Below are 25,699 nucleotides of genomic sequence, written 5' to 3' on the forward strand. Positions count from 1 at the left end.
GCTGTTGCACAGCGCGGCGGCGGGCCTACGCAGTCAACACGCCGCCTCCGAGGCCAAGAGACGGCGATAGCCGAAGAGGAGGAGCTGCGTAACTTGAGGCTAATGCTGAATGCTCAGTCGTCGCGTCTGCGCCGGCACACCTCTTCAACGATGCTGACTCCCGAACAGATGCATGCGCTGGTGAAAAGTCCGCCCCCCCTCCTCTCCGGCCCGTCCACGCGACCCGCAGCAGAGACGGTTGCTGCTGCGGCGATGGTAGTAAGCAGCCAACCCAAGGCTCGCACTACTACCGATGCCAACAACATTGCGGCACCTCACGAAGGTCGCACAAAATGTGAGCCGACGGATCGCTCGACGGCGGCCACGGTAACGCATACCGCGTCCACCTCCGCGCGGAGTACGGACCCTTCGATGCTGACAGTGCGCAACGGCGCCCTCTACGCACGCAGGCCCAACGACAGCTGCTTCAACGACGACTGGTTCAGGCAGTTTCACATCAAAGCCGACTCTGCGGCACAGCCGCGGCTCGACGACAGCGAGGAAGCGCTGCTCACCGCACTGGAGAAGGAGACGGCAGTGCGCGAAGCCCGGCTGGAGCGCCGCAGCAGGGATATTCGCAAGAAGTTGGCGGAGCCGTCGCGGGACCCGGCTGGCCACATCTATCCCCCGCCGCCCCCGGTCACGCAGGCCACCTCTGAAACAGAGATTCACGAGCGTGCGATGGCGGCCGAAGAGTTTGCAAAGACCCTATTGCAGCGTCGCCGGCACGGCGAGGAGCGTGATCGACGACAGCGGCAGAGGGAGCGGCATGGCACTTCGCGCTCTCCCCTGATGCGCCTTGGGACGGTCTCCGACAACAACACCGTCTTCTCCGACACGACCTTCTTGAACACGCAATGCAGGGACGGTGTGGACGTCAACGACGCGGAGGCGGTCGAGGGCCATACCATGTCGCACGCCAGCAGCAGCGGCCGGCTTCTCACGCGGGGCTCCTGCGAGGCCGAGGAGCCCCACGAGGCGAGCGAGATGTCCATGGCGAGTCTGGCGCTGGGCCGCATGTCCCTGCGCTCATGCAGCGTGAACAAGGTGACGGACAGCGCGCTGGCGATTATGGAGATGCTCGCGAATCGGCCCGATGTCGTGCTTCCGTCCCCGGCTGAGACGGCGGTTGTGCGTCGCGGTGACGTGCTGTCCGCAAAGCACATCCTCAAGCGCGACTTGGAGGAGGCGCTGCGATCGCGGCAGGGGTCGACCGGCATGATCGCTGGAGCGCCGTTCTTCCGCATCGTGCCAAAGCTGAACATCGCAGGTGTCGCCCAGGCAAACGCCAGCGCGGTGCGCACGATTGTGAATGAGCTGCGCCGCGCGCACGTTGAGGGCCCCATCGTCTGGGTGAACCTGCGAGAGGAGCCGCTTGTGTACATCAACGACACCTCCTACATCGTCCGCGAGCGCGCCGATCCGCTGACGCCCATTATCATCCCCAACGTGACGGGACTAAGCATCGAGTGCATCGAGCGCAAACTCAAGCAGGAGGTGCTGCAGGAGGCGTACGAGAATGGTGGCAACGTCAGCGTGCACCTTGAGTGCTGTGGCGGCAACATGGAAGACCAATGGGTGTGCGCCAGCCGCAGCGAGGTGCTGACGCTGGCTGAGGTTTTCCATCGCGTGGAGAAGGAGACGGACCACCAAGTCATGTACTTCCGCCGACCCATCACGCAGAATATTGGGCCTCAGCCCGAAGATTTCGACTTTGTGCTGGATGCGTGCCTCGAGGAGCCGAAGGCAGTGTTCGTCTTCAGTTGCCAGTCCGGTCGCGGCCGCACGAGCTCGATGATGCAGATAGCCAACATCGTCCGCTTTTATCAACTTTGCGTGAAGGATGTGACGGCCGATATGCGTGTGCTGCGCGAGAAGGTGAACGGGCCGTCGTACCGCACCATTCAGAAGCTGGTGTCGCTCTTTCCCGACGGCAAACTGCACGAGCGTCGCCTCATGATCCTGATGGAGCTTGCCGACAAGGTGTACTCCATGGCGGACCACATCAACGAGGCTTTCTCTGGCATGAACGACGCCCCGGAGGTGGCGAAGATGCGGCTGCAGGTGTACGCGCTCTTTCTGGTCTTCTCCTACTACTGTGAGCAGCGACTGTGGAACTACTCGACGCGCTTGTCGTTTACGCAGTGGCTGAACGAGAACTCCGAGATGAAGCTTCTCATCGGCAGCGTGCGCGAGAAGCTTGATGACCAGCTCAAGCTGGAGCGGGTGTTCTCCCTGTCCTCGGGCGGCCCCGAGGCCGACGCGCTGCGTGCCATCCGCCACCGCCGCGGTAACGTGCTGAGCACCGGCCGCATCCTGCTCAGCCTCCCAATGAGCAACCATTCACGCCACGAGATTATGGCGCTGCGCCAGCTCGCGCCAGGGGTGCCGGTGCTGACATGCGGCCGTGTCGGTGAGGTGGCGCGCGACCAGCTTGTGTGCGACATCCGTGACACGTTCCCGCACGTGCGCTCCATCCATTGGATCAGCCTGCGCGCCGAGCCGATGGTGCTGATCAACGAGGTGCCCTACACGCTCTCCGACTACGATGCCGCACACGGCTCGGCCGAGCATGGTGCGACGATGCACGTGTCTGTGCAGGCGATGGAGCAGATCGAGGATCGTCTGCGGCGTGACGTGCTGCTGGAGGCGCAGGACAACGGCGGCTTCATCATCCTGCACCGTTTGACGACGGCGGGCGAGCGGGAGGTGCTGCGCGTCAAGGTCGTCTCGGCGCGCACCCCACGCAGCACGATGGAGGAGTTTGTGGAGGCAACGGGCGTGTGCTACTCCCGCATTCCGATGCCTTTCTCCGGGGAGCTGCTGGCGAGTGACATCGACCCCCTCCTTCACTACCTGGCCAAGGCGGACATCAACCAGCACGATGCCATCGTCATCAACGATTCGGCCGGCACAACGCGCACTACTGTGGCACTGAACATCCTGACGCTGTTCCGCGCCAGTCGACTTGAAAATCTTCGCTCGCTGCAGACGACCGAGGAGGTGGCGACGCTGCTGCGCGTCGGGGCCACAGATCGGCTCGTCGGCAACGCTCAGGTAGCCGCCAGGGCGGAAGTGCCTTCGGAAGAGATCCCCGAGCACCACGTGGAGCTGCTCCTCGCCTCGACCATCTGCCAAATGCTGACAGCCGGTAGGCTCCTTCGCACGGTGGACGCCGTCATCGCTCTCGGTGGCCGCGGCCGGTGCTGGAATATCTTGCACGCGCTGGACTTTCTCAAGAAGCGCATTGGCGTGCTCGGCAACAACAAGTCCCAGTGCATCGTGGATGCCCTGCATGGCCTGCGTTGTTACCTGCTTGTGCTGCTCTCATGCCTGTACCTGGATGCGCAGAAGGGGGAGGGCTTCACGATCGGGGAGCTGCTCTTCAGCGACTGGGTCACCGCCCACGCAGAGGTATCGAACATTGTCGAACACCTCGAGGACCGCGGCGAGGCGGCGCTCGAGTACGTGGCGGCTGACAACCTCATGAAGGCCGACCTTTCGCGGCGCTCTGGTAACGTGCTAACGGCCAACTTCTGTCTAAAGGCCGACCACTTTCCCGGCTGCCAGAAGAAGGGGCTGCGGCCGGCGCTGTGCGGCGCACCAAACTTCCGAAAGGTGGATTTTCTGAACGTCTACGGTGTCGCCATCCCGACTCTCAAGGGCATCCACAACGTGCTCTCGCTGCTGGGCGCCTCCAGCGAGCCTCTGCAAGTATACCCAGGGCAGAGCAACGACTCCGAGCCGTACATCGGCTTTGCGGCGCAGCGGCTCTTCGAGCCAGCCTTCAAGCCCGAGGAGCTGCAGCACCCACTGCGCGGCTCTGTGGTGTGGGTGAACTTGCGGGAGGAGCCCATCCTGTACGTGGGCGACCGGCCCTTCGTCTTCCGCGACTTGGCGGCCCCGTACGTGAATGTGGTGCTGACCGGCATCCAGACCGAAAAGGTCGAGCTGGTGGAGTACGAGCTGAAGCGTGACGTGCTCACGGAGGCGGCACAGTACGATGGCAAGTTCCTCGTCCACGATGAAGGAAACCCGGGCGAGCTCGTCGGCGTGTGGGAGTCGGCGAACGAGGATACTGTGAAGACTCTGCGCGAGGTCTACGATGAGCTGGTGGTGAAGCAGTTCCGCTGCCAAATGCTGCGACTCCCGGTGACGGACGAGCAAAGCCCGGAGATTCGCGACTTCGACCTTCTCGTCAATGCCCTCCTCCCGCGTATTGCGAAGCACCTTGACCGCCGCGAGACGCTGTCGTTCGTTTTTAACTGCCAGATGGGCCGTGGCCGCACCACGACGGGCATGGTGATCTGCTGTCTCCTCATCGGCCTCGTAATACCGGAGTACTACGACGAGCTGCACAGCGCTTACCGCGACTCCCTCTACGCAGACACAGAGTCGCATCTCGGCCGTGGAGAGTACTCCGTCATTGTGCAGCTGAAGCGCGTACTGGCGCAGGGCCGCACCGCCAAGTACCAGGTCGATCTCGTGCTTGAGGCGTGCTCGAAGATGCAGAACTTGCGCACAGCCATCGAAGCCTTTGCTATCGCGGTGTCGTCGCCAGACACAATCGAGTCGGGTCGTGCTCGCGCGCACCACGCTGGTGTGCATTACCTGAAGCGCTACTTCAACCTCATCGTCTTTGCCGTGTACCTGCAGGAAGAGTATGACCGCATATCGAAGTGTATGCGGCACTCCTTCAAGGACTGGATGGCGACCCACCCGGAGATTTTCACGCTGTTCGATTCGTGCGTTCTCAAGTAACACCGAGGGTGCCTGTACCGTGCTGCGTGTCTCAGTTGCACGGGCGGTGTTCACTGTAGTGACAGCTGCTGCTGTGCTGGTGAACGCGCTCGCTACGTGTGCTCATTAGAGGCGGTGATTCACCTGAGTCTTTATACATTTTTCATTCATCTGTTTTGTTTTTCCGATGTAAGCCAGCGACTGCGCAACGGAGAGCGTTGGCAGTCTTCAACCCCTCCCCCTATACGACTTCGCACCCGCTGTACACCCTCTCTCTCTCTCTCTCTCGCTCTCTCGCTGTATGTATGTGTGTGTGCTGTTGCCTCTGCATGCGCGTATCTTCATTTCTTTTTCCCGGTAGACGCCGCGTGTGTGCGTGCCGCTGCCTCGGCCTTTCACTCGCTCGCTCTCTTTCTCTTAAGCACCGTGGTGTATCTCTCTGCCGATGCCTCGCGCTCGCTATCCCCTACATTTCGCAACGTGCTTGAAATATCTGTATGACGAAGCCGCTGCTGTGTCGTGGCGCGATCGAGGCGGTGGAAAGCCGTTAAGGCCGACGGCACGCCGTAGAAGGCGATGCGTGAGGTGTGGCTCATGAAATCGATCCGTACGGGAGAGCAAGGGGAGAGAGGGGCGATCGGCTAAGGTAGGGGCGGTGGGTTGGGGCATTGCGTATCTGCATGCTCCTCCTGACCTCCATCATTACACCCTCCAGGCCCCACAGTTCGGTCTCTCGTCTCTCTCACGTCGACCTCCGGCATCACTGAGTAGGCCGGCTGCTTTGCGGGGTTGCCTTTCCTCCTGGCATTCGCGGACGCCCCCCTCCCCCTCTCTCCTCGCGTCGGCACCTCTGCGTGTATGCGACTCTCCGCGTTGCCCTGTCAAGCGTCGCATCCGTGCTAGTCAGCGATGCCACGGTGGTGGTGGTGGGCCCTTCAGGCGCAAAGAGTGCGGGGGACGGTTGGTAGTGGCGCGTGTGCTGGGTTGGGGAGGGGGTCTGGGGGAGAGTGAGCGAGAAGAGCTGATTGACGCGGGAGTGTGCACCTCTGCTTGCGCTTCTTTAGACCATTCAAGTACGGTCCAGATGTCTACACATGCAGATGCCTATCCACCATTTGCCCACGGTGAGGCTGCCTCTTGTCCCTGCTCCACCCCCCTCTATCCCGCTGTCTACCTCGGGGGCTAGAGCTTATCTTCTCGTCGCCATTCTCTGTCACGGACCAGCGCACGTTGATGACGTCGGTTGCATCTCTTTCTCACTTCATGCGATGCACAGAGAACTCGCGCGTCGTGGAGACTGCTGCAACGGAAGGCTGCGGGGTGTTGTGACCGGCTTCCCTTTCTCTGCTCCCGAATGGCCACTCTCCACACCCCTCTCCCACTCTCTTCACCATGATCGCTCTCCTTCCTCCTCTCCCGATTCCACACCTCGACACTTCTCACGGACACACGCGCACTATCTCGCAAAAAAAAAAAATAACGCTGACGTTGACGTCAAAGCGGCAGACACATTGTTAGTCCTCACTCACCCACACGCACCCTTGAACGCGTGGCTGTCTGCTGCTGCTGCTGCTGCTTGTGTGATCATCGGCGCTCTTCCTCGTCACACTCATAATGGCGTCAGCAGCCTACTACAAGAAGCAGCAGGCGCAGCTGCATCTTGCCAAGAGCGAGATGCAGGCCATCATGGAAAAGTTGGTTGCGGCCGTGGCCCAGTCCCGCCCTCGCAGCCCCCTGCGTGCTATGCTTCAAACGCTAGACCGTATAGAGGAAGAGGGAATCGGATCGGCATCTGCGGCCGCCAACATTGCACCGCCTCTCGTCACTCCGCGCCTCATCATTCTCACTGGCCCGCCTGGCTGCGGTAAGTCGGTCCAGGCCTCCCACGTTGCCGCCTTCCTGGGTGGCGTTCACTGCGCCTTGCCGTCGCTGGTGCGAGATGCGTTTAGCGGTGGCCGGCTGCCTGGCTCGAAGGTTGTGTACGTCCCTGAGTCTCTCCAAGCCGAGCTGAGGGCGGCCAAGGAGGCGTTCGCGCGGCAGACGCTGGCGGCAGCGACGGCGTCGTCTTTTCTGTCCTCACTGCCGCCCGACCTCGCAGCGCGGCTCGTCGTAAATCGCATTCAGTACGAGACGGGTCAGCGCCAAGCTGCGGCGGACACCGTGTCAACGCCAGAAGTGCAGCGTCCCACGTCGACGGTGTTTTTCGTGCTGGACGGCTACCCCTCCACCATCGCTGAAGCGCTGGCTCTCGAGGCGGCGACGGGGCAAGAGATTTCGGTAGCTGTGACCCTACGCTGCCCTGCCGACTGCCTGCAGGCGCGTCGCCGCTCGCCTGCTCCTCCTGCTCGCCTTGCCTCCCTCGGCACTTTCGAGGCGTACTGGAGCGCGCAGCACAAGCTGCAGGTCGTAGACGGCGCTCAGAGCATCGCTGCCGTCACACGGCAGGTGCTCGCCGCTCTGGAGGAGGAGTAGAAAGCAGCCGTGCCCCCCCCCCCTCTCAGGCACACCTGCCCGCGGAACGCTCACCCTGCCGGTGCTGGCTGTCTTCGCCAAACTGCAATAAGCGCCCCACCATTTGATGTATAGTGCACAACCTCTGGTCCCTCCTGCTCCGCACAGACAGACCTCCGCGCTGGTCCACGCTGTGATCCTTCATGGCCACGCATCTCATTTCCTTCGTGTCTCCACACACACACACACACACACACACACACACACACACACTCACTCGGCAGGGCGTCTGCGGTGGTGTCTTTCTCAGGCGTACGGGGTCGCTGGAAAACAATACGACCCGCGCGGCTACACTCGCTTATATGCACCTGCGAGTAGAAGGACACACGCCCACGCACGCACGCAGGCACAGACATGCGCGCGTGTCGATGTGGCCGACAAGTACCAGCGGTGCCACCTTACCAGGGTTGTAGATGTGATCTGTGATGCAGCGCCTCACTGTGAGAAAGAACCCGTGGTAAAATATATGAACTAAACGCAGCGCTGTCATCGCGGCAGAGGCAGTGGAAGCGGGTGCGAGAAGCACGAGTTGTGTGATGCCTCGCGCTAACAGGCTGCGGTGTATCTTTCTCTCTTGGCTGCCGTCTGCCACAACCGGCGGCCGTTGCGGCAGCAGGGAGAGTCAGACATACACGCCTGCTGCTTCTGCTCCCTCATTCCTTTCGCCTCTCGGCCCTGTTGCTCGCCGGCGCCGCGTTGGCGGTATCGCGTGCTTCTCGCAGTGACATGCTTTGAGGTTTGAAGAGGTTGTCGTTTGTGCGTGTGCGTGCAGGCGCACATGTCCGTCACAGCGGCGCTGCATGGCCCCGCGTGGTTGGTAGCGGTAATAATCGTGGCGCCAAGCGGTTTGGGGCTGCGTACTCTACCGCACGCCTGTGGTGTGCCCTTCTACTCGTCTCACCGTCCTTTTTCTTGCTCTTGTTCTCCCATGAGTCGGTTGGTCATCGATTCGGGTGCGTGTGTCCGGCTGTGGCGATTCTGCCCTGCTCCTGCACCGCTCACCAGCAACGAATCTCTCATCAGATACGCCTCCCTCGGTCACGGTGCACCATCAGAATTTCGTGCACACTCCGGCACGAAGGACATGGCTGATCTGCCGTTTCAGTGGGACGATGGCAACTGCATCTCCCCCTTTGTGGCCTCCAGCGAGGCGGACACGGAGGCGTTCGCGGCATGGCTCACCGAGCGCTACCTCAGCCCGATCGTGCAGCACATCACCGCTTCTTCTCGCGGCTGCGCACACCAGCTCTGCGCCGTCTCTCAACCACATGAAATGCGACTTACAGACCTCGGCTGTGGTGACGCCGCGGCCGCGCTTACCTTGGTGCAGCACCTCCGCAAGGGCTGGTGCACCCTGCAAGGCGCCACTGCCGATGCTCCGTCGCCGGACGGCGCATCGTGTTTGCGTATCCTTCTCACAGGCATTGACCTGGACGATGCGCTCCTGGACACCGCAGCAGCGAACATGTCCGCCTTCACTGCCGCAGCCGCCTCGCCGTTGTCGTCGCTGGTGTCGATCGAGACGCATCTTCTGTCTCAGGATATCCGCGCTGCGGACTTGAATGTATGCTTCCCCCGCTGCGTGCAGGGCGGCGCCGCTTCTTTCTGCGCCCCGACCCGGCCTCCATACGTACTGTACATGTACCTCCTGCCCGACGCACTCGCTCTGCTGCGGGAGAAGCTAGTAGACATCATGGAGCGTGGCTGGGTGGTGGCGTCGAACCGCTGGCCCATCCCGGGGCTCGAAGCCTTCCTACGCGACCGTGCCGGGAACGTGCACATTTACCTTCACGCGGCACTGTAGCTCTTAAAGATCGATGCGGCCATCTGTGCGCGTGCTTCTCCGTTCACGTCTGTCTCATGTCGTCTCCGTGACGCATTGCCTACTCAACTGCGCCTTCGCGCTGGCCGTCACACCTCGCAATCCCTCGCGCACTTCTCTCTACGGTTTTCTTTCCATCACTCTGGATGGGCAGCAGTGACAGTGACCGTGAGCAATGCTGTGCGCGGGAGGCCAGGCCTGCGAATGCACACCGGCGTACGATGAGGGCGAAGTCCCGTCTCGGCCCCGCTGCTTCTCGAGCCTTCGCAGTCTCCTAACCACGGCAAGTCTTTCCTTCTCTCCAAAGGGGCCTCGGCACCGTCTGTGTTCGTCGCGTGAGCATCTGGACTCGTGCGCAGTGCGTACCTCTGCCCCTACGCCGCGCGCACTGCCCCTCCACTTCTCCCGTCGGCGTCTCCTTCACGCGCGCTGCCCGTTTGCAGCGAAGCAGAGCACGAAAAGGCAAACGGCAGAGTGTGTGTGCCGCCACCCTCACGTACTTCCCCCACCCTCCACCTCCATTCCTTCTCGCGATAGACGGGCCACACCCGGACGTGTGTACGCTGACACGCCGGCATACACGGGCACAAAACCACTGCCTTCGCTGGCCCTAGCATCAGATAGCCCCTCCCCCCATCCCGCACCCACCCACACACCCACAAACACACCGACGCACCCACATACATACATACACCCATCGCTTCTCTCTCTCTCTCTCTCTCGCTGTCCCTCTTCGTGTGCGCAACTCGACGGCCGCCAGCCCGAGGAGATGAACGTTTTCCACTTTGCAAGTAGCCAGCGCTACCGATCGCGGCTACCGCTGAGGCAGCTGACGTTCACGGTGGCCGTCTACCGGGCCATCGTTGTGGAGGAGGATAAAGCGGAGCTGCTCGTGGAGGCAACGGTGGGGTGGGACGGCAAGGTGCTCTCTCCCGCGGAGACGCTGAGTATCTACAAGGATGTGACACATCTATCGCGGAGGGAGGCGGCGGGAACGGCCCCACACAGCGACAAGTCAGGTGGTCAGAGGGGTGCGTCTGCAGTGGGGCTGGAGGGCGCGCCGCCGGTGTCTTCTCCAGCCATAGTGCCAGCGCCTGCCCCTGGCCCCCTTCTGCCCAACATTCCGTCTCTCCCGGCGCTGTCGGACGCCATCGCGCGGATCAGCAGGCTGCCATTTTCCTTCTTCACTCGCCCCTCGCTGGAAGACTTCATCAATCAGGCTGAGGAGGACGTTCCGGTGGACCCGTCGCCGGGTCCCAGCCTCTTGGCACCCATCGTATTGCGCCAGCACCGACGTGATCACCAGCCCAACCGTTGCATGTTTCTTATGTGGGCCGCCGGCGAGCTGCTGGTGCGCGGCCGAACTCTCGGCGCCGCGTCACCTGGACCCGTCGGAGGGGCCGATGGTGTCGCCGGCGGTGACAGCGCCGACGGAGGATCGCACGCGGCAGCTTCGCTCACAGCGCACCCCACCACCGGTGTGGCGTTCGCGCCGCCTTCCGCTGTGGGTGCCGTTGCGGAGGCGGAGTCATCGATCGACATTGATGACGTCACGTGGAGCGGCAACGAGCGCGTGCTGTGCACCCTCACTGCCGAACAAGATGAGTACTTCTTTACAGCAAAGCCGAGTCTCAACAAGCTGCACACACTGTTTGTCGACGCTGCATACATCTACACGTTTCGCGTGACGGTGGCGCGCGCGGGAGCACTAGTCGGGCAGCGAGAACCATGGGCCGGGGGTGGGACGCGGCAGGGCGTCCCGATCGACGGTTGTCTCTTGCCTTCCTCGATCGCCCCTCTGGAGGTGCTGCTGGCCAATGTACGCGACCTAGCTCAGTCCGTGGCAGAGCAGTACGAGTCTCTCGAGGTCGGCAAAGTTGCGGTGGCGCGCCGGCTGCTGCGGCAGGTGGCGATGATGGCGCCACTGGAACGTGTCGGTACCGACGGTGGCGCCGCGGCAGCAGCAGCCGCAGCGGCATCGGTGTCATCATCATCAGAGGTTGCTCGACGGCGTCGCGGACAGGGAGCACTTGGGCCCGGCATGTCGTTTTCCGCCGCCGCTGATCGCACTGGAGTCAGGGGCATCATGGGCACCTTGACATCGTCGTCTAGGTCGCAGCGTGCGGCCAGCTTTAGAGCTGCACTCCTCTCGCCAGCCGGTTACAAGCGCAGCGCCTCCATGCTGCCGCGTGGATCCTGCCAGTATCATATATTCGGCACAGTTGACCGTTGCGTCGGCATCTCGGAGTGGACGCTGTTTGTGCGCTGTCAACTTGTCGAGGATGAGGCTGTTACCCCCTCGATGTACGACCCGCTCCCCACGTCGTCGTCGTCGTCTTCATCTGCCGTGTGCGCGTTCACCTCTCAGCTCGCCCACGCTAGCACGTTCGTGGAGGGCGAGTTCCTGCTAGACGTGGACCACATCTTCAACTTGCCGTTCGACCACTCCTTTGTTGGTCCCGCACTGCCCAGCAGCCCGCTGCGACTCATCGCGACTGCCTTTACGGAGGGTGCCGCAGCGGAGGGGTTACAGGCACCCGTCGCGTACGCCTGCGTGTCGCTCCCCATCGCCAGTCCCGGCCACCACACAGTCACAGCGCCCATGTGGGCACCACACAAGACCGGTGTCGAGTTTCTTCGCTCCACACTGGTTGGTGGCGCACCTGGGCTGGTAGATGCACGGCAGGCGGGCCCTGCCCTGGCACACCGCACGGGGCTCAATGTGAAGGAGGGCCTCTACGCCGACAGCGTTGGCACGCTGCACATCACGGTGAACGTAATTCATCACAAACACTGGGACAGCGACTGAGAGATGCAGCAATGCGTTCTGGCCGTGTGGTGACGCATAGCAGGGCTCGGATACCTGCCGCTGCTGCCTGCCATGTAGAACAAGTCCCTCCGCGCGCGCGTGTGTGCGTGTGTTTATCCGTACTCATCGACCACCTTACAGCTGCAGCGTTGTACTGGATACGGCGACATAGCCGCGCACAAATAACGGAGTATCGCTGAACACCACTGGCAGACCGAAGAGGCGCGAGAGGAGGGGGAGGCGAAAAGGGAGGGAGGGGGGTCACGTCATGCGTGTGCGTATATGAGCGACTCACCCCCTCGCGTTGCCACATGTGTTTGTGTGTGTGTGGGGGGGGGGGAGGGCGTGAGGAGAGGAGACATGCAAGCTGGGCAGATGGAGCTCTTCCCATGTACGCCCCGTCCTGCTCCTCTTTTTCCCCTTTGTAACGCAGCGACGCTCGCCAAGCCATCGAGGAGATGGGATCGAAGTCGTGCCATGCGTAGTGCTGGTGTGTTTCTGGTTCCTTGAACCGCATGTGACGCATCTTCTCTGCCGCACTTTTCTTTCGCTCTTTTCCACTTCATTTTCTGTTCTCCTCCTCCTCGTGACTGTTGGCGGCACGGACATCTCTGTGGTCGCCGCGGTGCTGCCGTCATACGCGCATATATATATATATATATATATATGCGAGTCGTGCTGTGCCACAGATCACTCGCCCCCCACCCCTCTTCTGCAAGCAGCGAGAGAGCGAGAGAGGGCCGTGCATCAAGGCAGCTGCGGCCTCCACTCTTTTCCGTCTCTATACGTTCGTCAACTCTTCCTTTCCCTCTCGTTGACACGGCGCGATGCAGCCCATCTCATCTGCCGTGCCAGTGGACACGTACACGGCGCCACTTGTGAACGCCTCCTACAAGCGCGCGAACGGCGAGGCGCCCCTCTCTGGCAGGCGTGCGAGCGACAGGCAGCTCCCCTACGTGCCAGCGCTGGTACGCCCCCAGCTGCAGTTCTTCTCTGAAAATGATATACGTGCGCTAGAGCTGCGGATGGAGTATCAGGCGTGGACTGCCGCGCGCAGCCAGCGCATTGACGCGCGTGCCAGCCGCGTCTCCGCTGAGGCCCATGCTGCAGCGGAGCAGCGCAGCGTGATGCTGCGCCAACGGGCTGCCCGACATGCCAAGGCTGCCGGCGATGTGCGCGTAAAGAAGATTCAGGAGGATTACCGCACCATGGGCATGTGATGCCTCACATAGATAATCACCGCATGTGTGCGGCGGCATCGCGGCGATCGCAAGACACGCTGTCTCGTACCTCTCTCCCCATAGCGTCGCTCAATCAGGCAGGCAAACACATGCGTAGAGGCTTTTGAGGCCTTGATAGATGACAGGTGCATCACTCAGTGCGATGAACAAGAGGGACCACAAAGTCACACGAAAAACACCTGAAGCGAGAGTGAGCACGGAATAGTAGCGACGCGCATTGTGCTGGCGTACCAGCGTGCGCTGCCTGAGAAGCATTCCAGCTGCTGCGGCATCCGGAGCGGCTGTCTGCCCCTTTTCGAGGGTGGAGGGAAGCTCTTAGGGACAGCGGTGAAGGAGTCGACACTCAGTCGTTGTGCAATGACAGAATCCACGTGCATCGGTGCGTGCCCAGCCATCATCTTCTTTGCATCTTGCACGTTCTTCCTCTTCTCTCTTCGAGAGCGCACACGTACGCAAGCACTCGTCCTTTAGCGGCTGTACCTGTTGACTATCACCAACACCCTTCGCTGTGTATTCACTAGTACGCGTAGACGCACCCCAAGACACACGCATTGGGTGCTTGGCAGCGATAAACCGTGGGCAGCAGCAGCGTTCCGTTGCATCCATAGCTTTCCATCCACGCCCTTTCGAGTCCTCAACACTGCGGCACTGGTTTCCACTTCACCTTGCAACGCGTGCATGGGTTAGCTATGAGTGATCCCGCCAGCATCAACCACTACGATGCGCGCGCCTACACCCGCAAGGGCGCAACGCGGCGCGTTGTGGTGCGCGAGAAGCCGCTTTTGAAGTCTCGCATGCAGCGTTGCGCGGACTACCTACGCCCGACCACCCGCCATGGCTTCAACATCGTGGGCACATTCGAGCTGAGCAAGGTCATGGCCTGCATCATCTTCCCCGTCTTCATGCTTCTTTACTGGAAGAATAAGGAGAAGGAGTTGCCGGACAGCTGGGAGCAGCAGTTTGGCGGCCTGCAGCACCGCCAGTTCCGCGAGGATCAGCTGCCAGAGCAAGACACCGACTACTTCAGCATCATGGAGAACTTCCAGGAGCGTCGCGAGGCCGCGCTACAGAAGAAGCGGGAGGCGCTGCAGAACAGAATAGTCTAAAGTGCTGCTCACAGTGGAGCTGGCAGGTAGATAGCTCGGTGTATGTGTGTGCGTGTGCACGAGCTTGTTCATCTGCTAGTGAGAGAGGTTTCTCGCTGCTGCCGTTGGCATTGGCCTGATGAGCTTGTTCGGTTTTCAGTGCTGTTCTCGCCGCTGTCGTAGTTGGGAGATTTTGTGCCGCGCTGCCTCTCTTCGCCTGTTGCCCCCTCCCCCCTCCTTTCCTGTCTTGTCGTTCCCGTTTCTCCTTCTACGTCTGTGGCTGCCATTACTCATCACAAATACATACAGAGATGAGCTCCCCTGCGCTACCTCGCCCCTTCCCCTTATCCTGACCCGCCTGCCGATGCGTGTCTCTGCATTGTAGCATAAGCGCGCCAGCCTGCTTGTGCACTGCCTTCGCTCCCCCACCCCCGATTAACGCAGAGGCTTCCTTGCTTCGCACCTCCAGGCTCCCTGGGCTCTTGCACAGCTTCATCCTTGGAAAGGACGGAAGGGCGCTCTGCACAGCACTCCAACTCTCGCTCGCCCTCCCACCACCTCTCATGCCCGTCTGTCTCTCTGTCTGCGTCTCTCATGTGCGCAGTGGAATATTTTCCGTCGCACCCCATCGTCCTACCCTGTCGTCTTCGCGACTGCTGCTGCGCACTCTCCGTTCGTTTCTCTTATTCTTGTGTTGTCTCCTCCGCTGCTGCTGCCGGCACTCGAAGCTGCTCCGTGCGCCCACCTATACCCCACCTCTCTCGGCCAAGGTGTACCCACCTTCACACACACACACACACACGCGCCGACAGCTACACCCTCCCTCCTCCCTCTCTGTGCAGGTGTGCTCCTTGTTCGCCTTTCTTTCCTAAGAGACCGCGGTGCGTGGAGAGCCAAGCACGTCTACCAAGGCGCACAGGTACGTGTTCACAGAATCCTCTCTCGGACGCACGCCTCATCGACGGCTTGTCGGTGCACCCCCGCCCTGCCGCCGCCATCCTTCTCCTTTACGCTGCCATCTCTTCCCCTTAGACTCTCCCCTCCCCTCCTCTCTTCTCCCCCGTTAGCCGTCGCTGCCGCTGTGGCTGCTACCTTCGTTGGCACATCTCTGTATTCCACGTACGCCGTGCTAGACACTTGCGGTTTGCCGTGGTGCTTGCCTCTATCGGCGTGAGGTGCAGGCACGTGAACCTCAGACCCTGCGCCATCCGTGCCGCTGCCGCTGCCCCCACTTCCCACCTCTTACTCTTTCCGCCGCCACCACGTCGACAACACAGAGACCAAGATTCCACCGCATACTTTTGTACACGTGCACATCTCGTGGCGTTGAGACTTCGGCCGCTCGCGAGCCGCACTAGCACTCACGGAGTCTGCCTTACTGCGCGGACCACGTGAGCGTACGCACGCGCACCCAGGCGAGGGGGCTGGAGATGCCGAAGCGGGGCAGAGCAAACTCAACCGACGCGTCATACGCCGCTGAGCACGGCTTTGTGGAGGTAAGCGACGCGGACAGCCCAGCCACGCAGCCGATCAGCGTGGAGGAGATGATGGAGTCTCAGCGGGATCCTCTGCTAGAGCAGCAACTGGACGCACTGGAGGTGGACGAGGACTTCCGTGAATCCATCCGAGCCATGACGCCGAATACGCGCAGAGACGTCCTGAATGACATCATCCGCCATCAGCAACACACGGAGATCGAAGAGGGCTTGATGCGAGGCTTCCATGTAGGCGACTTTGGCAGCGCGGGGCCGCTCTTCACGTTTGGCGCGGGTATACCGCCTGGCATGCATCAGGCGCACATGATGGGTGGCTCTCAGGGGAACACTGACGCTGACGACTACGCTGACATGATGGGCGATGCTGAGGAGGACGAGGAGGAGGACGAACTGCACGGCTCCGATAGACATGCGGCGGTCGAGGAGGACGAGGAGGCAGAGACGGGGTTCGCAGTCGAGAGGCCACCATTTTTACTGCGTGGCATGCCAATGGGCTCCATCGACAGTACCGGGATGCCGCATGTACAGCACCTTGGAGGCCAGTCGCCGCAGCAGGCGGGAGCGCAGCCGACCGTTCTCGATATTCTCCGACTGATTGCCGGGCACGGCACACCGCAGGCTCGCAGTCGCGGCGGCGATGGCCTCCATCACCAGGGCCGCGGCTCGGGCCAGCGCACCGCCTTTGAGGAGGGCATGATGAACTTCCACAACCTCATCGGTGTGCTGCAGCAAGCGAATATGATGCAGTCCATGGGCCTGGACCACGACATCGACGAGATGACGTACGAGGAGCTACTGGAGCTAGAGGAACGAATCGGAAACGTCAGCAAAGGCGTACCACCAGCGTTGCTCGACAGCTGCATGGTACCCCTGCGAAGCACATCGGCCGACGCTGGCACGTGCGCCATCTGCCAAGAGGAGCTCAGAGGCATCTCCGCCACGGCCACGGCCACGGCCACGACCGCGACCGGCGCCGCATCCACCGCTACCTCGCCCAGCGGCACGGACAAGGCGTGTGTCAAGCTGCTCAACTGCCCTCATGCATTCCACAAGCCATGCATCAACCAGTGGCTAACCCAGAACAAAACTTGCCCCATCTGCAAAGTGGAGGTGTTGCCGAAGCCAGCGCCGTCGTCGTCCTCGGCTCCCTCGCAGTGAGCAGGGTGTTTGCTGGTGGTAGGGGGTTGAGGTGGGGCGGTGACCTACACAGAGATGAGGGGATGAGTGGAGCAGCGGGCGGGGCGCGTTGACCTCTCTCTTTGGATTTTATAGCGCTCTCCTCGTCTTCCTGCGCCCGCTGCCACGTCTGAGCATGTAAGTCAGAACGGAAAGGAGAAAGAGCGGCAGCGCGTGCACTTGTGTATGCAGGCTCAATATGTGTGCTACGCTATGCCGACACCGTGGTGTGTCCGTCTGTGGGGCTGAAAAGATGTGTGGCGCGCCTGTATGCGTGCTTGCGCATGTTTGTGTTGCATTTCACTGCTGTGCTGCCTTTGTTGACCGTTATTAGAGAAGTTTGTCCGAACTGTTCTCCTCTCACCGCCAGCGCGTCGCCCTCTGTCTCCACCGGGCATTGTTCTTAGTAAGGAACTGCTTTCTCCTCTCTGTGTGCCGCTCGAGGTGCAGATGATCTCCTGGTGCCTCTGCGGTGCGGTGACAGCGCGACAGTGGAGCGGCCGACCGTGACGTCTCTTGCGTGATGAGGGTCCGCCTCTCTGTGTATGTGGCGCTCAAGAGCAGCCTCGCACAAGTGCACACATGCACACGGAGAGAGACGCCGTCGCACGCTCCACCTCCTCTCTCTCTCTGCCATTTGTCCCACCCATCTCTCTCTTTTCTTGTGTGTACGTGTGCGTGTGTGTGCCCGTCGTGCTTAAAGAGCTCCGGTGTTGCGAGCGCGACTCACGCACTGACAAGCAAGGGACCTACACGAGCGGGTGAACAATGTCCGGCCTCTTCAACTCCTATGAGGAGGACTTTAACGACACTGTGCGCGGCCTCCGCGAGGGGTGCTCCAAACTGCAGGCAGACATTGACGCGCAATCCGCGCATGAGAAGGACCCAACACGCATCTACCACCCACCGCCTGCGACCGGCCCCCTCAGCCGGGCGCAGCAGCTGCAGGTGGTGCAGCAGAGCCTCTCTCACGCAAAGGACCTGCTCACCAGTATGATGTACGAGATGACAGACCTTGCGCCCTCAGAGGGAGCGGCGGCGAAGGAGAAGGTAGAGGCGTTCCGCAAGATATGCAACGGCCTAGATCGAGAGGTGGCGCAGTTGCGGCAGTCGTGTAATGCGGCCGACAGGACGGACTTGCTTCGGTTTGGCGGCCCCGCTGCTGCCGGCGGCACAGGCGATGCCTTTATGGCCGAGGCGGATGCCGACACACAGGCGCATCGCCTCTTGGCCCTTGAAACGACCGAGAAGCTACAAGGCGGCACCAGCACGCTGCGCAAGGCAGAGGCGTACCTCGCGCAGACCAACAGTCTCGGCCGCGAGTCTCTCAACACGCTCCGCACGCAGACAGAGCAGATTGCGCACGTGCAAGAAACCACCAACGACGTCGACGCCGAGATATCGCGAGCGCGGGTGCTTATCGACCAGATGCAGCGCACCGCCATAAAGCACAAGATGTGGCTCATTGGTATCATCCTTCTATTACTCGGCTTCATCTTCCTCCTCGCCTACCTTCACTGATGGAGCGAAGGAGAGGTTGCGTGACTGGGCGTGCTCGCTGTGGGCCGACGCGAGTATCTCTGCGCGTGCGCGCACTTCATCGCCTCTTTCGTTGCTGCTGCTCTTCCTTGCCGTGCTGCGTATTTTGTATTGCCGGGACAGCTGCACACGTTCTCTGCCGAATTACCGTACCCTCTCTGTGTACCCCTCCTCCCCGCAGAGCTTGTCTCTGGTCAGGCTGACGCGCCGGGCCGGGCGGCAGCCGCCAGACGATGGCGCGCTCGTCAAAGTTATTCTGCACCGTTGATGGCGGCGGCAGCGAAAAGGAGCTGCGATGAGCGAGAGCTGCAGCCGAGCGTTGGCGATATTCACAGATGCGCACGTGGGTATCATGAGGCCGCGCAGGCGCGGCCTCGTTTCTGGTGAGGCGCTGTGTACTTCTGCACTCCCCACTCACGTGTGTTTTTCCATCGAGCACGGGTGCAGCATAGCGGCCGTCTAAGGCAGCCGATGACCCGACCCCCCCCCCCCCCCCACACACACACACACACACAGCGGCCCTTTCCATATCTCCCTGCTGCCTTAGCCCACCGCAACGCGCTGGACGACGAGAGCGCGTCAACTTCTCAGAAACACCGAGGCCACAGCGCGTCGAGTACGAAGAAGTGAATAACTGGTGAGGGCAAGCGATGTGGGAGACGGCTTCCTCGCCCTCCTGCTTGCTCGTCCGTGCAGTCTGCGCCTCTCCCTCTACCGCCGTCATGCTTTACCTCCACACCGCCTGCGTCCCCTTAAAACGCCTGCACGTCTTCTCCCACGAGAGGAGCGCTGCAGCGATCACAGAGGATCTCGCCTCTCCCCCTCCGAGCTGCTGGCTGCGTTTCCCACACCCCTTCCTCCTATCTCGCTTTCTCTCGCTCTGTGTGCGTGAATGTGTGTGCTTCTATTTTACATTGTCCTCCGTCGTGCGCTGAGCACTGCCGTCGTGCTCCGCCTCCCTTTCCGCCATTTGCCGCCGCCTCTCTGGCCGTCCGAGCCGCTCTCCCTCCCGCTCTGCGTGCGCCCCCCTCCACGCACGGATTTATGCGTCCGCCCAGACGCTCCTGCCGTGCTCTGAGGCTTGTGCAGCGCGCACCCAAGAGGGATCTCTCTCGCCCGTCACTCCCCCAACCTTCCCTTCTCCGCCCCTCGCTTCTGTCTCTTGTCCCCTTGCTTTCACTCCTGCAACACCTGCACACGCACGACGCAGCCATGACAACCTTGTTCCAAGCATACGAAGAGGAGTACCGCGACGGTGTGCGAACCATTCGCGATGAGTCGGAGGCGCTGCGCCACTCGTGCGACCGCAAGGCCGCCCGGTACAAGGCACCCCCTGTCACCGGCCCCGGAAGCCGTGTGCAGCGTGGTGCTCACTTGACGACTGTTTTGGCGCAGGTGCGGGAGTTGGTGAACAGCATGGAGTACGAGGCCAATGACCTCCCCGCGGCGCACCGGCAGACGGCTAAGGAGCGCATTGCCGAGTACCGCACGAACCTGCGCACGTTGGAGGAGGGCATCGCACGCCTCAAGGCGGACGCTAGCGCTGCGGATCGACTCGACCTGCTGGGTGACATCGAAAGGAAGACGACAAGTGCAAGCGGCGCCGACGAAGCGACGGCTCCAGGGGCCCTTGATGACGTGACGAAAGCGCACCGCATGGTGATGCTGGACAACACGGCGAAGTTCAAGGACGCTGCTGGCAAGCTACTGCAGGCCGAGCGTCTCTTGAACGACACGGAGACGGTGGGCAACGAGGCCCTCACGAGCCTGCGCTACCAGACAGAGACGATGCAGCACATTCAGGAAACAACGATCGTGGTTGACGAGGAGGTGTCGGATGCACGCAGGATTATTAGCGGCATGCAGAAGGTGATGATCAAGCACAAGCTCATTCTCACAGCCATCATCATCGTTCTTCTCTTCCTGATTCTCGTGGCTATCTACGTCAGCGTCACGAAGAATCATCGCAACTCGTCGTCCACATCGTCGGAAGCCACTGGCGAACCCATCACATCGGTGGCGCCGTCGTTGTCGTGGTTGTCCAGCAAGCTAAAACAGTAGATAGATGAAGCTGAGGCCCCGCTGTCAAGGCGAGAACTCGAAGAGGGTGGGGAGGGAGGAACCAACGCACGTGGAACAAAGGCGGCACACCTTGTGCAAGCGCGTCTGCGCACGACGTGAATCTGTGGCGCTGTCGCACGCCACTGCTCACCGCGTCTCCCGCCGTCCCCCTCCTTGCACTCTCTCTCACATCTGTGCTCCTTATTGTGTCCGCGCGTTCGTGCGCTTCATGAAGGGCGCACGTGTGCGCAGGTGCTTACGCATACATATGGGCGCGTGTTGGCGCTGACGACGCTGTCGCAGATGCAACCACTCATGCACGGGTGCTGCAGTCTCGTCCTGAAGCCGCGTGCTTTCTCTCGCGAAATGGCGACTGCTGTCGTGGATGTGGTGCCTCCCCTCCCTGCCGCTTCTTTCTTTCGTGGCTTCGTACGTGTCTCTCTCCGTTTGGGCGTGTGTGGGACGTCTTGCTGTTCTTTGCCCTTGTGGCTGTACCAAGAACCAAGTGATGGTGAGCGCTTCGGTGCGTGCGTGGACGACTCGTCTCCCTCTCTTTCCAGGCTCGGGAGCCATGCCGACGCACAGGAGAGAGAGGCCCCCCTCCGCCAACTCGGTTCTCGAGCACAGCCACCGCGTGAGGCAGTGCTGCTTCAGCGCTCATCCTCGCACGCATCGACAGGGTCGGTGGTGTTGCTGCTGTTGTCAGCGGGGGTGGTGGGGCGGGTGGACTCCGCCAGTGCCCCAACCTCCATCCCTTTCTTCATGCACATGGGGTACTGCGGGTTACCTCACATTTCTAGTTCTTCGTTCCTCTGTCCCCCCCCCCCCCCCACACACACACACATACACGACACTCCCGTCCCGCCTCTCACGCAGCGCGCGCAGGAAGTAGCCGTGCTAGCTGCTCTGTTATACTCATGCCGCCTGCCCTTGGTTCGCGTTGCCGAGTAGGCCCACCACCACCACCACCACCACCACCACTTTCCGTCCCTCTGTGCATGTGCACGCACTTCAGATCACCCCGCTTGATTTTTGCCCTCCGCCCCTCGCATCAACGCGGTGGGCACATACCCCGCACGGGTCCACCCCACCGTAGACCGTCTCAAGAGGTGCACATAGAGTCGCACAGCCGATAAACAGAAAAGCACTGCTGCCTTGTGAAGCTTCGCGCCAGCCAGCGAAAGTGCGAGGAAGATACGACGTGTAAGCCGAACAGGCGGTCAGCGTGTGTGCAACGGTGCAGTGCTTTCGATTTACGCACCCTCCGCCGGCGTTCCACCCCCTACCTCTCCGCTTGCTTGTGTGCAACAGGCAAACTGGCGCAGACTCTGCTCTCGACGTCGCGCGCCTTCGCCAGGCATTTCAGACAATGACTTCGCCAACCTGTGGTGACGAGGCAGGGCGGCGCAGGGATACCTTGAGGGAGCAGGCCACAATGTTGCTCACGCTGCACCAACACTTGCTGCAGCACCAGAAGGCAGCTCATCAAGCCTTCGCCTCTTTGGATCAGGCCTGCTGCTCCTTGGCCGCTTCCTTGGCGGCGCCGTCTGCGCACGGTGTAATCGGCGGCGCAGCTTCGAAGGAGACGCCGTCTGAGGCGACGTCGCCGTTGTCGTTGTCGCCGCCGTCCGCCGCGCAAGAATTCACGCAGCTGCTGCGACGTGTCGAGGTGCTTCATCAGTTTCTCTTCACAAATCTGTACGTGCATCAGCGCGAGAGCGTGCTGCGTCTCGTGGACGACGTGGAACGGCTTGTCGCTGGCAACGCGTTAGCCCCATCGTCCTTGGCGAGGCCTCTCTCAGCGATGCCAGATGGCATTGACAGCAGTAGCAGCAGCTGTGGCGGGGCTGACGGCTCGCACCTGGGCGAGGAGCTACGAGAGCTGCGCCGGCAAATCACACAGCTCCGCTACCAGCTTGCGCGTCCTGCCAAGGCTCACGCAAGTGGCTGTCTTTCCACGCACACGGACGGCGCCGCCCGCGGGCTGCTACCTCAAACGCAGACGACATCGTTCTCCTCTCCGCCGCAGGAGAACGGCAACTCTGGCTCCTCCTCGGCAGCACCGCGGGCTGTGCGGCACGCCCCCAGAGCGCCTCGCGCACAGGCAGGTGTGGCTGCCTCGAAGATGCAAGGGACCGCACGCCAGAATATGCCCCGACTGCGACTCTTCGCGCTGTCTTCGGCGTTCCAGAAGCACGGCGTCGCCGGTCAGAAGGGCCTTGCCGCCGTGCTGTACGCAGTGCAGCGTCGCTTTCACGTTCACGCTGTTGTACTCGGCTGCACGCCAAGCCCGGAGGCGGAGGTGGACGTGGCTGTGCGTCTCGGCTGCTTGTGCCTTGTAGTGCCGCATCATGACCTAGGCAGCTTCCCGGTGCACCCTGGCTTAGCCGTCACCAGTGATCGAGTGGTGCTCGCCCACATGGAGAGCCGCAGCGACGGCATGTCTTCCACCGCAGACGCGTCACCGTTGGCGGGCGACGCGGCGGAGTGCGATGAGGATCTGGCGCTCATGGCCGACGGCGGCGGCAAATGCACGGCTGCTCTCGAGGAGCTCTTCGTGTCGCTCGAGGCGGATCTTCCCCTGATGACCGCTGCCGAGCCGGTGTGGCCATCGCCGTTCACCACCACTCCGGCGGAACGCGACGCGCCGGGTAGTCAGGCGCTCGTCGTTGAGCGGTCAGCGCTGCACCGAGACGGGCGCCAAACATCGCGTCAACGGAAGCGCCATCGCTCCGGCGGCGCTGCGCTCTCATCTGCGCACTCGACATGCGCATCAACGCCTGAGGGTGTTGCCATGCCAACGTGTGAGTCTGACGCTCTGTCGAATACGGCAGCGGATCTCTTTAGTCCGTCTTCGCGCGCTCGCATCACTGGCGCCTCGTGGCTGCGAACGGGCGCCGTTGCCGACGTGATGAACCCTGCAGAGGTGTACGATGCGGCGGCAGATGCAGACGTCATCGTTCCCTCGCAGCTGGCCGTCGAGTCACAGCACGTGGGCATCACGCAGAACTTTTCATTGTCGCGCCGCTCGACTACCCCATCCGACTCCCCGCGCGCCACCCCGGTGTTGCGTCCGCACGAGGGCGTTGCGAGAGCCGATGATGCGGCCGCTTCGGCCTCCGCTGCTAACGTAAGTGCGCCTCAGCAGCTTGTCTTTCAGATTAGCAACTCGGTCAAGTACCTGAAAGCTCAGTTGATGGAAGCCATTGTGCAGCTTGGCGGGGTGGTGGACCAGAGCTCCGGCTACAGCCGCGCGTGCCGCTACCTTGTGGTGGCGGAGGGCATCACAGAGAGGACGGAGAAGTACCTTGGCGCCTGCGCTGCTGCCGCGTACATTCTGCCGCCGCGCTTTGTCTTTGACTCGCAACGTCGTGGCTACTGGCTAGCGAACCGCATTCAAGAGTACGACATGAGCCCTCAGCGCATCATCGCGCACGCGCCGCGCGCCGTTCCAATCTTCAGCAACTGGCGAGTTGTTCTCATCACTTGCCGTGCCGCCGCTGCACGGGGCGTGCTGGCGGCGTTGCTGGCTGGTGGCTGCACACAGGCCACCGCGTTTGTGGTGGACATTACGGCAGAACCACCGATGGACCCCGGCGCGCGCTCGTGCGTCTACGACGAGACCTGTGCAACCGCCGAAGGCCTTGTCGAGGGGGTGTCCCCGTCTAGCAGCATCGCTGCACGCACGCTGCAGTCGGCGACGCACATCCTTGTCGAGTGCAGCGCCGTCACCGCTCATGGCTTTTTTCAAATGCCGGACTGGATGCCGGCCTGCGTGCGTCAGCCCGAGTACCAGCCCCGCGTCTTCACGCTGGAGCTGCTTTACTTTTGCCTATGCGCGCATCCAGAGCGCGTCTTCGACGCGGAGGGCCAGCTGAGCGAGGTGGACGCCCTCACCCCCGCCTGCCGAGTCGAGCCTGTCTGAGCAGGTACTCCTGCCACAACCTTGGAGGAGCGACGCCCTTGCGTTGCGCTTGGAGGGGAGAGGGAGAGGGGCGATAGCGGCTGGTGTGGCGGCTCTTCGACGCGTTCTCGACAGAGGCGCGCACGTTCCTCGCATGGCGCGACCAGAGAGAGAGACTGTCGCCACTTGAGGGCCGAGAGAGCCCCAGTGTGCGGAGATGCACGGAGGTGCACTCACTGCGGTGTAGGCGTACCCATGAGTGGTGATTGATGACGAGTGCCGCTCCTGTTCTCCTCTTCTCCCTCGCTCTCTCGCACCAAGTGAGATGAGCTTCACCCCACTGCACTCGAAAACGAAGAAGGTTCGTCTTGGCGGGGTGAGGGCGCTCACAGAGTCGATGCGTTATTTCAGCTTTGTGGAGGGAGGGGGGGGGTGGATGGAGGGTCATGCGCACATGCACCTCCTTCTATACCGCAGGAGGGGAGGGTGGTTTGTGCCTCCCGCATTCCCGTCAGGACATGCGATGCTGCTTCGTTTCTCCCATCTCTGCTTCTTCTCCTTTTGATTGCGTCACTGTGTGCGTGTGCGTGTGTTGTCCGCATGCAAGGCAGAGGGGGGAGGGGATGGGGTCGCAGCTGTTTCTTTCGGGCGGCTTCCGGCCGCGGCGCACGGGCGCATATGTATGTGCGTGTGGGGCGTCACAGCTCTCTTCTCCTGCTTCTTATGCCAGGAAGGATGTGAACTGGCTTTGGCTACCTTGTCTGTGAGCACCAGTCTGTCCCGCCCTGTGACCCGCCCCTCACCGTGCACGCGACCGGGGTGAGAGGCGCACGATGAATAAGGGAAAGGTGGGCCCTGCACGTTCGCAGAAGACATTGAAAAGATAAGCAGCAATGCTCTCAGAGTGGACCGCAGAAGCGCGCTCCATGCCTACATGGCCACACCCAACGAGCTGATGGCATCGCCCAGAACAGGTCGGGAAAGGGGCGACGGAGCCCCGCAGCCCCATCGCTGCCGTCTTCTCTTGCTTCATCTCCTTTTGGTTTTACGCCAGAGAGGGCACGGGGCATGCGCATACAAGCAGACGTGGCACGCACGTAGACAGGCACATGAACAACCATGGACTTGAAGACGGGTGCGCGTCCACCTACATCGGTGCTTGCATGCTTCTCTCCGTAGTGAGCGAGATGAGTACGATGAGGAGACAGGACGCATCACGCAGATGACGTGTCGCAGCGCTGCGTTGGGCTGCGCCCCTTCTCTACGGACTTTTCAT

The 25,699-nt window shown here is 61.7% G+C and overlaps 10 protein-coding genes across 10 annotated transcripts; all 10 read left to right on the forward strand.

Moving 5' to 3' along the window:
• Nucleotides 1-102: 102 nt before the first annotated feature.
• On the forward strand, nt 103-4,800 carry LMJF_23_1680 (conserved hypothetical protein; the record flags this gene model as incomplete). Its single annotated transcript, XM_001683440.1, has 1 exon — nt 103-4,800. One exon carries the CDS (start codon nt 103-105, stop codon nt 4,798-4,800), a length of 4,698 nt encoding a protein of 1,565 aa, XP_001683492.1.
• A 1,593-nt stretch (nt 4,801-6,393) lies between these two features.
• Nucleotides 6,394-7,251, forward strand: LMJF_23_1690 (hypothetical protein; the record flags this gene model as incomplete). Its single annotated transcript, XM_001683441.1, has 1 exon — nt 6,394-7,251. One exon carries the CDS (start codon nt 6,394-6,396, stop codon nt 7,249-7,251), a length of 858 nt encoding a protein of 285 aa, XP_001683493.1.
• A 967-nt stretch (nt 7,252-8,218) lies between these two features.
• Nucleotides 8,219-9,094, forward strand: LMJF_23_1700 (conserved hypothetical protein; the record flags this gene model as incomplete). Its single annotated transcript, XM_001683442.1, has 1 exon — nt 8,219-9,094. One exon carries the CDS (start codon nt 8,219-8,221, stop codon nt 9,092-9,094), a length of 876 nt encoding a protein of 291 aa, XP_001683494.1.
• A 787-nt stretch (nt 9,095-9,881) lies between these two features.
• Nucleotides 9,882-11,921, forward strand: LMJF_23_1710 (conserved hypothetical protein; the record flags this gene model as incomplete). Its single annotated transcript, XM_001683443.1, has 1 exon — nt 9,882-11,921. The coding sequence occupies one exon, from the start codon at nt 9,882-9,884 to the stop codon at nt 11,919-11,921; it is 2,040 nt and encodes a 679-aa protein (XP_001683495.1).
• An 827-nt stretch (nt 11,922-12,748) lies between these two features.
• On the forward strand, nt 12,749-13,141 carry LMJF_23_1715 (conserved hypothetical protein; the record flags this gene model as incomplete). Its single annotated transcript, XM_001683444.1, has 1 exon — nt 12,749-13,141. One exon carries the CDS (start codon nt 12,749-12,751, stop codon nt 13,139-13,141), a length of 393 nt encoding a protein of 130 aa, XP_001683496.1.
• Nucleotides 13,142-13,851: 710 nt separating this feature from the next.
• Nucleotides 13,852-14,268, forward strand: LMJF_23_1720 (conserved hypothetical protein; the record flags this gene model as incomplete). The annotated part of the gene is made up of 1 exon (XM_001683445.1): nt 13,852-14,268. The coding sequence occupies one exon, from the start codon at nt 13,852-13,854 to the stop codon at nt 14,266-14,268; it is 417 nt and encodes a 138-aa protein (XP_001683497.1).
• Nucleotides 14,269-15,677: 1,409 nt separating this feature from the next.
• LMJF_23_1730 (conserved hypothetical protein) lies at nt 15,678-16,901 on the forward strand (the record flags this gene model as incomplete). The annotated part of the gene is made up of 1 exon (XM_001683446.1): nt 15,678-16,901. One exon carries the CDS (start codon nt 15,678-15,680, stop codon nt 16,899-16,901), a length of 1,224 nt encoding a protein of 407 aa, XP_001683498.1.
• Nucleotides 16,902-17,687: 786 nt separating this feature from the next.
• LMJF_23_1740 (putative Qb-SNARE protein) lies at nt 17,688-18,440 on the forward strand (the record flags this gene model as incomplete). Its single annotated transcript, XM_001683447.1, has 1 exon — nt 17,688-18,440. The coding sequence occupies one exon, from the start codon at nt 17,688-17,690 to the stop codon at nt 18,438-18,440; it is 753 nt and encodes a 250-aa protein (XP_001683499.1).
• A 1,062-nt stretch (nt 18,441-19,502) lies between these two features.
• Nucleotides 19,503-20,519, forward strand: LMJF_23_1750 (putative Qb-SNARE protein; the record flags this gene model as incomplete). The annotated part of the gene is made up of 1 exon (XM_001683448.1): nt 19,503-20,519. The coding sequence occupies one exon, from the start codon at nt 19,503-19,505 to the stop codon at nt 20,517-20,519; it is 1,017 nt and encodes a 338-aa protein (XP_001683500.1).
• A 1,369-nt stretch (nt 20,520-21,888) lies between these two features.
• On the forward strand, nt 21,889-24,444 carry LMJF_23_1760 (conserved hypothetical protein; the record flags this gene model as incomplete). Its single annotated transcript, XM_001683449.1, has 1 exon — nt 21,889-24,444. One exon carries the CDS (start codon nt 21,889-21,891, stop codon nt 24,442-24,444), a length of 2,556 nt encoding a protein of 851 aa, XP_001683501.1.
• Between the last annotated feature and the right edge of the window lie 1,255 nt (nt 24,445-25,699).

The sequence above is a fragment of the Leishmania major genome, chromosome 23, assembly GCF_000002725.2.
Source record: "Leishmania major strain Friedlin complete genome, chromosome 23".
Taxonomy (NCBI): Eukaryota; Euglenozoa; class Kinetoplastea; order Trypanosomatida; family Trypanosomatidae; genus Leishmania; species Leishmania major.